Below are 15,013 nucleotides of genomic sequence, written 5' to 3' on the forward strand. Positions count from 1 at the left end.
AGTCCATACCTGGAACTGGCAGCTCCAGCAAGTGATGCTGCTTTTTGTCGCTCTTGGAGCGGGATGCCTCTCCTTGGCCAGAACTCATGGACGCTGTGGCATCCTCCTTCGACCTGGAGGAAGACTCACTGCTATGCCTATGTGCGTGTTTCTGTGACTCATGACTAGGCCCCGGCGTGGGGTCCGTATCACTGGTGCCAGCGGAGCCGGACTGAAGCTCCACGGTAGGAGGTGCACGCTTAGACTGTTCAGTCCAATGTAGTGGGGGGTTCCGGGGCCAGCCTTCAACCCCAGACCGGGGCGACTTCCATGAGATGCTTCTCAAGAAGGGGGGGGGGCAGGGGAGGGCGTGCGGGGGCACGGAAACAGAGACCGATGCTGCACCTGGATGTGGTGTGGGCTTCCCCCAAGCAATACAGACCGCATTGGTGCTCATCATTGGTGAAGAACAAATGAGGACAGGAAGTGCAGACTTTGAATCCTGTCCTCTCAATCATAATCCAGCATCCAGACCTGAGTGCTGGAGGGAGAGACGGGGCGAGGGGTGGGAGGAGGGTTTGGAGGGGAACTGCATCCTGAGAATAGCGGAACTTTCAGAAACAAGAAAAATCACTACTGAAACCAGGAAAACCTTGACTATAGAGAGTACCCAGACACGGCTGCTGGGGGCGAGGCGGGGAGTTAGGGATTGTTTGGCAGGAAACCGCCATTATGGCATCGCCAGTCCTTAATCCTACGAAAATTTCAGAAACAAGAAAACTACTACATAAAACAACAAAGTCCTTCTAATGAGAGGCTTTGATTTGACATGACTCACAGCCATCTGGTGTATGGACTTAGCATAACCCACAGCCATCTTCTAGGCTCAACCACCATACGTTGGAAACAAAACTAGAGAGTCAGGAGAATTTGGCCTTGGCAGACAGGTAGAAAAGTATTAGCTGCAGCTACAGCCCTACTAATTGGAGATAGACAGACAGATATTCACAAAGTCATGAGAATGGGGAGAGAATGGATACGTTAGCCTTCAGTTTCTGCAGTTTGTCTGATAATAAAAGGTAGGATGTTTTGCTGTTGCTAAAGAAATTTTAAATAAATAGTTAGAAAGTGTACTTTAAATAGGCAGAGAGTCCCAGTCTACTGCTGGTTAAGCAATTCTACCCTGACAGTGTATTCCACTAACAAAGCACAAAGATAAGTGGACCTTGAGAAGTTTTAACTAACTTTGAAAAACACAAAAGCTAATGCAATAGGTGGTCTTAGGCATGTGAACCCCTGTACAGTGAAAATGATTGGTTAGTGTTTTTGCATAGCTATAATTGGTTCAAGCATAGATAAGAGAAATCCTCATTTTAACTACGTAATGGGGGCTCAGAAGACGAGATCGTTGGCACTTAACTCACAGACACAGCTCAAGACCAAAGATGCCAGGACTTTTACCCCTGCATGACCATATTGCGCAGAAGACGGAGCCCCGGACGAGAGCAGATCCTGACTGGCCACCGGGAGACGTCCAGATGTCTTTGCTGGGAGGGGTGAGCATTAGATGCTTGGCGTGTGTATTCTGTTGATTAGTTGCTAATAAATACATGAACATGTTTAAGGATATGACTGTGTAAGGCTCTTTCATTGGGAAAGGGCCCTGCAGACCTGTAGCACCCTGAGTTCACTAGGAAGGGATATTGGCCCTGAGCCCAGGGAGGGGTGAAGTTGGGCCTCTTGTCCCTGCGTACCCACAAGGACGGGGAGTGGGTGGGAGCGTTAAATTGTGCGGGTAACATCCTGACTAAAGAAAGAAAATGCGTCACCAGGGACGAGGGGACAGCAGAAGCTCTGACTTGGACCGGGCGGCGATGAGAGGGAACTGGAGACGCAGGCAAAACCACAAGGCAACGCAAGGGCGCACACGTGACCCCACAGACACTACTACTATAAAAAGCTCCGGCTCTGGGAGCAGGACGCATGCGCATTAGCCTCAGTGGAATTCAATAGGGACCATCCCTCAAAGAAGAACCTGCTTTAACCAACACACACGGCATTGACGAAACTCTGTAGTGCAGACGTTGCCATAGTTAGGTCAGCCTAGCACCCACTTAGACACAGCTGGGTCTGCGGAACAATTCTGGGCTGGCCACTTTCAGCTGTAGCGCTTGCAGTGTAGACATGCTTTTAGTTCCAAGAGAGCTCTCTGTGCGAACCCATGACAGCTCTGTAACAAAAACACCTCATGTGTCCTGGTCTTCACACTCTGATTATAGTCATATGACTATGTAGCAGACTATGTGGCTCTGGGAAGAAGGATAAAGGAGTTTGAGGTGCAAGTGGTGTTCTCGTCCACCCTCCCTGTGCAGGGAAAAAGCCTGGGTAGAGACCGTCGAATTGTGCAAGTCAACAAATGGCTAAGCAGGTGGTGTCGGAGAGAAGGCTTTGGATTCTTCGACCATGGGATGGTGTTCCAAGAAGGAGGCGTGCTAGGCTTAACAGAGAAATCCTTGCTGATCTTAAACGCAAAAAAGAAGCTTACAAGAAGTGGAAGCTTGGACAAATGACCAGGGAGGAGTATAAAAATATTGCTCAGGCATTCAGGAGTGAAATCAGGAAGGTCAAATCACACTTGCAGTTAGCAAGAGATGTTAAGAGTAACAAGAGGGTTTCTTCAGGTATGTTAACAACAAGAAGAAAGTCAAGGAAAGTGTGGGTCCCCCCCTTACTGACTAAGGGAGGCAACCTAGTGACAGAGGATGTGGGAAAAGCTAATGTACTCAATGCTTTTTTTGCCTGTCTTCACAAACAAGGTCAGCTCCCAGACTGCTGCACTGGACAGCACAGTATGGGGAGTAGGTGACCAGCCCTCTGTGGAGAAAGAAGTGGTCCGGGACTATTTAGAAAAACTGGACGAGCACAAGTCCATGGGGCCGGATGCGCTGCATCCGAGGGTGCTAAAGGAGTTGGCGGATATGATTGCAGAGCCATTGGCCATTATCTTTGAAAACTCATGGCGATCGGGGGAGGTCCCGGATGACTGGAAAAAGGCTAATGTAGTGCCCATCTTTAAAAAAGGGAAAGAGGAGGATCCGGGGAACTACAGGCCAGTCAGCCTCACTCAGTCCCTGGAAAAATCCTGGAGCAGGTCCTCAAGGAATCAATTCTGAAGCACTTAGAGGAGAGGAAACGGATCAGGAACAGTCAGCATGGATTCACCAAGTGGGAGTCATGCCTGACTAACCTAATTGCCTTCTATAAGGAGATAACTGGCTCTGTGGATGAGGGGAAAGCAGTGGATGTGTTATTCCTTGACTTTGGCAAAGCTTTTGATACGGTCTCCCACAGTATTCTTGCTGGCAAGTTAAAGCAGCATGGGCTGGATGAATGCACTATAAGGTGGATAGAAAGCTGGCTAGATCGTTGGGCACAACAGGTAGTGATCAAGGGCTCCATGTTTAGTTGGCAGCTGGTAACAAGCGGAGTGCCCCAAGGGTCGGTCCTTGGGCCAATTTTGTTCAATATCTTCATTAATGATCTGGAGGATGGCGTGGACTACACTCTCAGCAAGTTTGCAGAGGACACTAAACTGGGAGGAGTGGTAGATACACGGGAGGGTAGGGATCGGATAAAGAGGGACCTAGACAAATTAGAGGATTGGGCCAAAAGAAATCTGATGAGGTTCAACAAGGACAAGTGCAGAGTCCTGCACTTAGGACGGAAGAATCCCATTCACTGCTACAGACTAGGGACCGAATGGCTAGGAAGCAGTTCTGCAGAAAAGGACCAAGGGGTTACAGTGGACGAGAAGCTGGATATGAGTCAACAGCGTGCCCTTGTTGCCAAGAAGGCTAACGGCATTTTGGCCTTTAAAGTAGGGGCATTGCCAGCAGATCGAGGGACGTGATTGTTCCCCTCTATTTGACATTGGTGAGGCCTCATCTGGAGTACTGTGTCCAGTTTTGGGCCCCACACTACAAGAAGGATGTGGAAAAATTGGAAAGAGTCCAACGGAGGGCCACACAAATGATTAGGGGGCTGGAGCATATGACTTATGAGGAGAGGCTGAGGGAACTGGGATTGTTTAGTCTGCAGAAGAGAAGAATGAGGGGGGATTTGATAGCTGCTTTCAACTACCTGAAAGGGGGTTCCAAAGACTGTTCAGTGGTAGCAGATGACAGAACAAGGAGTAATGGTCTCAAGTTGCAGTGGGGGAGGTTTAGGTTGGATATTAGGAAAAACTTTTTCACTAGGAGGGTGGTGAAGCACAGGACGCTTGACAAAGCCCTGGCTGGGATGATTTAGTTGGGAATTGGTCCTGCTTTGAGCAAGGGGTTGGACTAGATGGCCTCCTGAGGTCCCTTCCAACCCTGTGATTCTATGATCCTATATCAAGCACAGAGGTAAACTGAGGTATGTACTGGAATCACAGAAATATTACCAAAATTCCCACATCCAATAGTCAAAGCCCTCTGAGAGAAAACAAATGGTAGGGGCTGGACTTTAATGCATCCAATAAGGATAAATGAAATATATTGTTTAAAAAAATAATTTGTTATGCCACTGGTCATTTAAAATTTGTGTATGTCTAAAAATGATACTGGGATGGGACATAAGTCAAAGGGGGAGGGGACCAGGACACAGAAACCAATCTACACATGTATGAGTAGTAAAGGTATAGAGCAGGTGTAGGCAACCTATGGCACGTGTGCCAAAGGCAGCACACAAACTGATTTTCAGTGGCACTCACACTGCCCGGGCTGCTGGCCTGGGGTTCCGGCCTCCGGCCCCTCTCAGCCTGCTGCTGGCCCCAAGTCCCGGCCACCGGTCCAGGGGGCTTTGCTGCCCGTCTGGGGTCCCGGCCACCAGCCTGGGGCTCTGCAGCTGCCCCCAGCTGTGACCCACTGGCCCCAGCCTGGGGTAGTGAGGGGTGCAGACAGGAGCAAGAGGGGGCGCAGCAGCACCCCCACCTTAAAAATTGTTCCAGCGCCACTGTACGATATTTGTAAGTTCTGATTTGCTGCTTACATCAGTATCATGCCACGTGGAACAGCGCACTGGTTTGATGTTGAGATTAGAATATACCTGCAAGAACTGGAATCAGAATTTTCTGACAGATTTCAAGATTTCCAGCAATTTGGCCCAATGCTTTCTTTTCTAATGAAACCTGAAAAGTTCAATGAAAGAACCTTCGATTTGTCTGTATTTCAGTGGATGGGTGTTGAAGATTTCAAAATGCAACTCATTCAGTTAAAAAGCTCAGAATTGGGGGCATCAAAGTTTGGAGATCTGTGGAGTGCACTTGAAGCTACCGAGAGAGTTCATGGGGCCTCTACTCTGACCTGCTGGACGTCCCTGCCAGTGAAATTTAACTGTTTGAAAAAAATTGTGTTTGCAATGCTTTCAGCATTTGGATCCACATACCTGTGTGAACAGGTATTTTCACACATGACATCTGCCCTCTGTCCCAATCGAAGCCGGTTAACAACTGATCACTCAGAACCCCGTGTGCAGCTTAAAGTATCCAAATATGTGCCATTGGAAAACTCAGCAAGGAAAAGCAAGGGCAAGATCACACTAAACTGATAAGATCTGCATTTTAATTTAATTTTAAATGAAGCTTCTTAAACCTTTTTAAAACCTTGTTTACTTTTCATACAACAATAGTTCAGTTCTATATTACAGACTTATAGAAAGAAACCTTCTAAAAACATTAATGTATGACTGGCACGCCAAACCTTAAATTAGAGCGAATAAATGAAGACTCGGCACATCACTTCTGAAAGGTTGCCGACTCCTGGTATAGAGTTATTATTACAGAGGTTCTTTAGAGAACCCACAGCTTCCAATAACCAAGGGGACTGGACTCCTTACCCAGCGAGGTCACATTCTCATAGTTCTTCTGCATGACATCTCTGTAGAGGGCTCTCTGAGCGGGGTCCAGCAGAGCCCACTCTGACTCGGTGAAATACACAGCCACCTCCTCGAAGGTCACCGGCCCCTGAAAGAGCAAGAGCCCCTCACTTAGTAATTTAGTACAACCCCAGGATTCCTGGGAGAGCAGGAACAGGAAAATGGAAGCTTGGGAGCAACAGGGTAGCACAGTCCCACTCCCACCCTGAGGAGTCAGGAGGCACCAGGTTGAGGGGAGAAAAAGAGAGCCCCTCACGCTGCCCAGTGGGAGCAGGGGTCATCATATTCATCACACACACCTACTAACCAGAGGCTGATACAGGAAATGGAGTCCCCGGCAGGGTCAGGGACAGCCTCCTGGCGGCAATCCCAATATCTCCCCCCCCATAAAATTATATATAAACAAACACCTGGAAGAAAGAGGAAATCGACAGGAAATAATGTCAGAAGCTTGGAATTGTAGAACATTAATAAGGCGAAGCAAAGAAACAAATGGAGAACTCTCTGGCCAGCAGAATTAAGGAAATATGAAGGAGGGTTCTTGTTTTTTAGTATATCAATAACAAAGAAAAAAATCCTAACAACGTTATTGGTCCATTACTAGACAGAAAGGGCAGAATTATCAATAATAATACAGAAGAAGTAAAAATGTTCAGTGAGTATTTCACTCCTGGATTTGGGGAAAACAAGCAAATGATGTCATGATATGTTTATGATGACAACACCACTCTTTTCATTAAAATATTAATTCACGAGGATGTTAAACAGAAGCTACGAACGTCAGACATTTTTAAAATCAGCAGTTCCAGATATCTTCCATTCAAGAGTTTTAAAAAAGCAGGCTGAGGAGGTTGAGGAGATCTCTGGACCATTAATGCTGCTTTTCAAGAGCTCTTGGAACACTGCGGAAACTCCAGAAGACTGGAAGTCAACAATAAAGTTACCCCTATATTTAAAAAAATTGTAAAAGGGATGACCAAGATAACAGGCCTGACATTGAACATGGGCAAGATAATGCGGGGGCAGAGGGGGAATTAAAAGAGGGTAATATAATTCATTCCAATCAACAAAAATTTAGGGAAAACAGATCCTCACAAACTAATTGGATTTTTTTTTTTTTTTGGAAGGTGATCAGAAGTTTGGTTGATAAAGGAATAGTGTTAATGTAATATACTTTGATTTCTCTAAGGTATTTGACCTGGTACAGCATGACACTTAAACAACTACATCAATACAAAATTAACATGACATACATGAACTACATTCAAAATCAGCTGATACATTTTGAAATGTAACTCTAAATGGTCACGTGGGTGGGTTTCTATTAGGGTCCCACAGGGATCGGTTATTGGCCCTCTGCTATTTAACTTGCTTATCAATGACTTGGAAGAGAATATAATATCACTGATGAAGTTTGCAGATGACACAGAGTTTGGGAGAGTGGTAAATAAAAAATAAAATATATGGAGATATACCTGTCTCATAGAACTGGAAGGGACTTTGAAACGTCATCAAGTCCAGTCCCCTGCCTTCACTAGCAGGACCAATTTTTTTTGCCCCAGATCCCTAAATGGCCCCCTCAAGGATTGAACTCACAACCCTGGGTTTAGTGGGCCAATGCTCAAACCACTGAGCTATTCCTCCCCCAAAAGTGGCTGAAGTGTGTCTGTTGGTTCGGGCTGCAGCACTAGGAGTCTGGGAAGTTTTTGCAGCCCTGGCCAGGGGGTTATTTCCTGTTCCACAAACAGGGGAAGTTCCACACCCAAACCCAAGGAGTCTGCTCCTTCAATGTGGGGCCTAATCCGAATTCATTCTGGCAAGTTTGTCCTCTCTCTTTCCCCACCCTGGTTATTTCCTGCCCTCTCCCACCTCCAGCAGCTCCCACCCTCCTGTACATTTACTGCCCATCTCCCTCCAGACAGAAACCACCACCAGCTCTGTGATAATCCCATACCTCAGCTAACTCCGCTGCAGCCATTGCCTTTCCTCTGGAAGGGTGGGACGATCCAGAGCAAAACATGGACGTTATTCTGTAGCCTGTCGGGGCGAAAAGAACAATTGGAGAGATTTCAGAAGAGGCTTTTGTCCACTTCACACAGAGGCCCCACCAGACTTTTTTCCGTGGCAAGTGACTATCTAGGCTCTCCCACAGTGATTTTATTAGCGGTAGGTCTTCCCACCAGGATTAAAGCCTCCCAGGCCTACTCTACATTATAAAGACTTCATCTGCACTAGGTCAACGTAAGCTGCATGGCATTGACTTAGTTGCGCGTGTCTCTGCACTTAAATTTCTCTCCCACCAATGTAAACTGTCCATTATGCCAACACGGTAACACCCCTTCCCCAAGCAACGCTGAGCCATGGTCGACGTACTGAGGTCAACACAGTGCAAGTCTTCCCCCCTTTCCCTTCCTGACACCTCCACCCTCCAGACACACAAAGGGCAAACCCCACTGGGGCCCAGTCTCTTCCACTCCTGAATCCCCCAGTTTGCTCCCTGGGCAGATCCTGGCAGGAGCTGAGGGCAGCCGCTTCACTGCTGTACAGGCAGCTCCCAGCCATCCCTCAGGGACATTCACAACCAGGGAGCACGTTCCCAGGGGCTGTGAAATCCGAGGCTCCCGGGACATTTGTGCAGAGTCACTTCCCTGCCCAACCCCAGCACTTTCCCTGAGGTCTCTGGCTCAGTGGTGGGTGTTGGCAGAGCCCGGGGCGACTGTAGGGGGCTACTTCCAGCCGCTGGAGAAAGTCTCTCCCCTTGGCTGGGCACCGAAGGCGCTTTAACGAAGGTCTCTCCATGGCACAGACCCTGCTGGGGCAGAGAAGCTGCTCGGCCCAGCATTCCCAGATCACACTGGAGGCAGCAGCGTGTGACGCAAGAAACTCAAACCAGACACCTTGAGTGGAAAGTGAGAGAGAGCAGCCTCCCTTCCGTCAGCAACAGCCAGCGCCCCTGGTGACAGTAACTAATGACACCACCTCCCTCATGTTAATCCAGAGTCACGCCTTGTCCTTATTGCAGTGTCAATCCAGACACTGGAGTCAATGAGACCAGAAATGTGGTATAGGAGGAAGGAGCCAAAATCCTTTAAAACATATAATGGGGGATCCACCCTTTCCCACCACGGCTGCTCCCATCTGGGGCAAGGACTCAGGGCAATTTGCCAACCACCGTTTGCGCAGGGATCGGGGGTTTGGACGTTGCCACACATTTTATCAGAATAATGATGACCAGCAAATTATGAGTTTTCCAATGGCCCCTCACAAGGCATAATTTGTACCATGATTATTGCAATCAGGTGTAGGGTGTGGGCACAGGGCTACGTTCTGTCATCTCCCTCCACCCCCGTGCCATCCATTCACACAGGCCCAGGCCAACGCTGCTTTAACAGGAGAGGGGAGGGGATGGAGGAGCCAAAAGAGTCAACAAATTCCCTTGTCCTGTCCCTGGCAAATAACGACCCCCGGGACCCAGCTCAGCGCAGGGGGGAAAGACCCCTCATGGTGACGGTCTGTCCTGGGTTATGGGCTCTCTTCAGCACAAGCAGTGGTCAGCATGTGAGGGGTTAATACAGGAGGGGGAGAGAGGCGGGGGCTTCTCTGGGCATGGCCTAAGGGAGCAGGGACCCGGCCATGCACAGAGCAGCCCCAGGAGGGGAGGAAACCCCTCACCCCGCACTGGGGACAGGGAAAGTCAGTCAGGGCCCAGCGCAGTGTCCTGTTAGCAGCTGGGAGACACCGTACCCCAGACAGCGAGCGGGAGGCCCCCGGCTTTCATAGAATCGTAGGCCTGGAAGGGACCTCGAGAGGTCGTCTAGTCCAGTCCCTGGCACTCAAGGCAGGACTCAGTATTATCTAGACCATCCCTGAGAGGTGTTTGTCCATCCGGCTCTTAAACATCCCCAATGATGGAGACTCCACAACCTCCCTGAGCAATTTACCCCAGCGCTGAACCCCCGACAGTAGGGACGTGTTTCCTCCTGTCCGACCTACACCGCCCCGGCTGCCAGTTAACCCCGTGGCTTCTGCTCCAGCCGCAGCGGTTCCGGGGAACGATTCTTCCCCCTCCGCATGGGCCTGAAACCTGGTCTTGCCTCCCGCTCGGCCTCTTTCCCCGCAGCGACTGTGGGGCGAGTCGCCTTCACCTGCAAACACGCTGCTGTTAACGGAGATAACGGGGGGGGGAGGGGCACGGGGCCGGTAACGGAGATAACGGGGTAGGGGGAGGGGCACGGGGCCGGTAACGGAGACAACGGGGTGGGGGGAGGGGCACGGGGCCGGTGACGGAGATAACGGGGTGGGGGGAGGGGCACGGGGCCGGTGACGGAGATAACAGGGGGGGGGGGAGGGGCACGGGGCCGGTGACGGAGATAACAGGCGGGGGGGGTGAGAGCAGGTAACGGACACGGGCTCGGGCCGCGGGGGGGGGGCCGGGGCGGGAGCAGAGGGGTCCCGGGGGCACGCGCACTAGAGGGGAGGGGAGGGGAGCGGCGGGGCCCGGCCACTCGCGGTGCCGGCGGGGGGCAGGACAGGCTCCGCGGGAGGAGGGTCCCCACTCACCCGCTGTCGGTCCCCGGGCCCGGCTCTGCCGCGCGCGCAGGGCTAGGGGCGGGGAAACGCCCCCTCTCCTCGGGGCGAGCTGCGCCTGCCCGGAAGCTGCCGCTCGGCGGCGCGCGGGGCCTGCTGGGAAATGGAGTCTCCCGCCGGCTCTCGGCGGGCACCGCGCATGCGCAGCGCTCAGCGACTACTGGCGCGGGGCGGTTGTGGGGGGTCCGGTTCTGACCGTCTCCCTAGCAACGCTGCTGAGCCCGCGAACACTGGGAGCAACCACCCCTCGCCGCCATGGGGAGGGATATAACGGGTGCGAGGGGGAAGGGGACGCGACGCCGGTGACGGATATAACGGGGCGGGGTTGGGGGGGACGCGGGGCTGTGACAGATATCACGGGGGGGAAGGGTGAGAGCCCCGGGCGCTGATAGCACTCACCCGCTGTCGGTACCCGCGCGCGCAGGGCTCGCGGCGGCGAAACGCTCCCCCTCCTCGGCGCGAGCTGCGCTTGCCTGGAAACTGCCGCTCGGCGGCGCGCGGGTCCTGCCGGGAAATGGAGTCTCCCGCCGCCTCTGGGCGGGCGCCGCGCATGCGCAATGCTCAGCGACTACTGGCGCGGGGCGGCCGGGGAGGGGCCAGTTCTGACGTCGCCCTAGCAACGCTGCTGAGCCCGCGAACGCCGGGAGCAAACGGCCCCCTCTCCTTCATGGGGCCCCGCCCCTGCTCCGCCACTTTCCCCAAAGCCACGCCCCCGTCTCATTGTCTTCCCCAAGGCCCCTCCCTTGCTTCTCCCCTTTTACCGAGGCCCCACCCCTGCCCCTCCCTTTTCCCCAAGGCCCCGCCCCCTGGGCAGAAGCTGGAGCTGCCTGGGGCGTCTGGGCCACTCTGGGGAGCCCCAGACCCTCCCCCTGCCCTGGGCGCTGCGCCCTGGGGGGGGACACGGGCCGGGGGCGGCTATTACCCCAGATGCTCAGGGAGGCAACCCCAGCGCAGCTTCGTTTGCGTAAGAGCCTTTGGTGAGGGACCTTGTCAAAGGGCTTCTGGAAACCTAACTCCACTCGATCCACTGGATCCCCCTTGTTCACAGGCCTGTCGACCCTCCCAACCAATTCTAGTAGATTGGTGAGGCCTGAGTTCAGGCTTACAGACCTGTCATTGCCGGGATCACCGCTGGAGACCTGTTTAAAAATTGACGTTGCATTAGTTATCCTCCAGTCGTCTGGTACAGAAGCTGATGTAAATGATAGGTTGCAGACTACAGTTAGTAGTTCTGCAATTTGGCATCTGAGTGCCCTCAGAACTCTTGGGTGAGACCATCTGGCCCTGGTGACTTATTGCTGTTTAATTGATTGATTTGTTCCAAAACCTATCGTCCTTGAGTGCTCCTTTACCACCTTGATCGTTCAATGGCCCCACTGGTTGTCCCTTAAATAGGAGTAACTGCTACAAGTAGCAGATTCCTACAGGGAGCAGTTTCTCGTAAAACAATGTGATGATAACACAGGGTGACTGAAATGAGACCAATTTCAAGCAAGGGGGACAAAACACAACATTGCATTGGCCGGGAATCGAACCCGGGTCAACTGCTTGGAAGGCAGCTATGCTCACCACTATACCACCAATGCACTTGAAAAGAGTGTGTCATGTAGGTGTGAACTGTGCAAGCAAAGCAGAGACAGCCACAGAGCTAATCAGCAGGGTGGGTTTGAGTGGTGGCAGCACATTAGGTCTGGGCAGAGGCAGGGTCCCAGACTGACTGAATAATGGGGAGAGAGACTCTATCCCGGCAGGAGTTGGACCCAGTTCCACTCCTCCCCTAAGAGATGGCAGATGAAGATAAATTCATCTGACTTAAAAAGGAAGGAGGCTGCTCCTTTTAAAAGAAAATGTTTGTGTTCCTTCCTGCTCGGTACAGAGGGGTTTCATGTTGTGGCTGCCACTGAACTGAAGGAGGGAGATGATTTTTTTGACAAGGACGGATGCCTCATTCTATGGGTGTTTGGTACATGCAGGCAGCCCCTGTTCCTGCCTCTTTCCTGGGGAAATCAAGTTTCTGGACCAACTACCAAAACTTTTTACAGAAAGGTGGGAAAAGGAGATGGCCACACGATGGTGCCAGGACATAAGGAATGAACCACAACACACGTCTTCTATGCGCAGTAATTCTTGAAAAGTGATTGATCTCCACTCACTTGTATTTGAAGTGATGTTCAGTTTCACCCTGGGCAAACTACAAGGCTGAAGCAATTTCATGGATTGTGACACTAGGATTGAAGGACTATTTAGTGTTATAATCAATTGTAAAAAACAAAATAAAACAAAACAAAACAAAAAACAGTTCATCTAAACTTGAGCTGCCTGTGATGAAAGGCTGGTTTCCCCAATTCAGTTCCAAATGCTCTTCTAGAATTGCCCCTGGGTTCCCTGCATGCCACAGCAGGAGTGAAAGCAGAAACCCCAGCTCTGCCCTTAGCTCCACGCTGATTTTTCACAGTGGGTAGAATTGACATTTTGTGGCCAGTTCTCTGAGCACCAGAACTACCATCCTCTTCCCAGCCCAACCCGGGCTGCTTCCCTGCCCTAGCCTCTGCCCCGCTGGGGGCACTACATGCTTTAGGGACATAAGGAACCAGCTGAAGCAATCTTGGACCCATTAGTGGTTATCTTCGAGAACTCATGGTAGAGCATAGGTAAGGTCCCAAAGGACTGGAGAAGAGGAAACATTTTTCCCTTTTTAAAGAGTGACCTTTGGAATTAAAGACCAGTCAAGCCAATCATCGATCCTGGGAAAGAGAATGGAAGAAATGGTTAAACTATCAATTGAGACTTGTAGGGTTATAAATTAAAGCTAGGAAGGATTTGTCAAGAAGAAATCATGCCAAACCAACCTAAGTTCCTCCCTTGACAAGGTTACCAGCCTAGTGGGCACGGGGGAAACATTAGATGTGATATTTCTTGATTTCAGTAAAGGGTTTTCACAGTCCCACATGACGGTCTCATAAGCAAACTTGGAAAATGTGGTCTAGATGAAATGACAATAGGGAGGGTGCACAACGGCTTGAAAGGCTGCAGTCAGAGAGCAACTAGCAATGGTTCACTGTCAAACTGGAAGGACACATCCAGTAGGGTCCGGTGGGTCCTGTTGTGCTGCGGTGGTGGGAGGAGGTGAGCTTGGCTGCTGGTGGAGTCGGCACCTATGCCCATGTTTCCTCCCGACGGTGTCCCTGTGAAACATTCCAGGCCTGGTTGGTAACAAGGGGCGGAGGGGAGTGCCAGCCGCAGGTCAGAACATTTGAATGATCTGGGAAATCAGACACTTTTGTGTGACCTGAATAGGAAATGGAACTGGAACCCCAAGCTACTAAATAATCATCCAATTACCCGATCTTCTTTGCCTTGTGAAATACTGTTGCAAAGCAGCTGCAGCCTAGTCCTGGGCATTGGATTCAAGATGCCAGACCATTATTGTTTGCTCCGGGGTAGGGCATTGGCATTCTGATGTCAGGCCATGTTGATTTTGAACTTTCACCAATTTTATTATTGATCCCTTGAAAAGGAAACTTTCCTGAGGTGCCTCCTGCCCCGGGGACGCTGCAGAAGGAACAGAAATGGCAGTCTTGGGAAGACGCTTTCCCCCCTTTAGCTGAAGGTTCTCCCCACACACACACACACACTCTATCCCCAGATCTACACTGCAGTGTTATGTCAATACAAGGCAACCTTTGTGCGTGTGTCTACACTAAAATTTGGCTCCCTGTAACGGGGTGGAGGGACCCCGTCCAGTGTGGGGTGAGGGCACTCCATCCTTTGAGCAGCCCTCTGACTCTAGGCAGCGAGAGCTAAGGGCTAGAGTCAACGGGGTCACCCTTCTTTGCAGGTCAGCGAGGTCTAGCAGCCAAAGTCAATAAGGCTACTCTGTTTGCTGGGCAGCAAGGCCTAGTGACGTGAAGAGGGGTACCATCCCGGGGTGGAGGGTGGCCAGTGAGTGGAGTTAATTCAGTTCTCAGCCTGAGTCCTTCACCCACATTCCTTAGGGCATTGTGCCACCATGTGGATGTTTCATGTCCTGCCTCAATTTCACACACACAAATAATTTCCTTTGCACAGATCCATGAACAGCAAAACCTCTCTGGGTCTCTTGTCTGAGCCAGGGTATTGAATTGCATTGAAACCTTCTCTCCTGCAAGGGCAATGGTCAAACAGAGGGGACATGGCCACCTGCATCCCCGACAGTGAGATATTGGTTCGGCTCTTTCCTCATGCTGCAGCTGTTATTTCATAGAATGTCAGGGATTGAATAAAACTAGTTCATTCTTGCTACGAGAGAGAAAAAATGGGGGGCCTTAATTGTCATGGTTTGATTACATAAAGTTTAGGGTTTAATTAAGATAGAAAAAATAATTACTGATTCCTCTAAATAATACTATAAACTTGAAATTAGAACAGAGATAAACCTTGTCAGGAATGGCTAATTTTCCAAATGATCCTCACATTATTAATTTCCACTTCACCCGCATAGGAGGTCTGGGCATCGCCAGTTTTACTGCTCTGCATCCACCTTCCCACTAGA

At 50.8% G+C, this 15,013-nt stretch overlaps 1 protein-coding gene and 1 non-coding gene across 2 annotated transcripts in view; both read right to left on the bottom strand.

Moving 5' to 3' along the window:
• LOC128822975 (zinc finger protein 420-like) overlaps positions 1-15,013 on the bottom strand; it is a 56,429-nt gene that overhangs the window by 8,916 nt on the left and 32,500 nt on the right. Inside the window, exons 4-5 of the mRNA XM_054004909.1 lie at positions 7,850-7,932; positions 5,857-5,983 (exon numbers count right to left, since the gene is read on the bottom strand). Coding sequence (XP_053860884.1) covers positions 5,857-5,983; positions 7,850-7,932 — 210 coding nt within the window. The remainder of the gene's footprint in view (positions 1-5,856; positions 5,984-7,849; positions 7,933-15,013) is intronic.
• On the bottom strand, positions 11,997-12,068 carry TRNAG-UCC (transfer RNA glycine (anticodon UCC)). Its single transcript has one exon. It is a non-coding gene; the product is annotated as a tRNA-Gly (tRNA).

Source organism: Malaclemys terrapin, chromosome 15 (assembly GCF_027887155.1).
Source record: "Malaclemys terrapin pileata isolate rMalTer1 chromosome 15, rMalTer1.hap1, whole genome shotgun sequence".
In the NCBI taxonomy this organism is placed as follows: domain Eukaryota; kingdom Metazoa; phylum Chordata; order Testudines; family Emydidae; genus Malaclemys; species Malaclemys terrapin.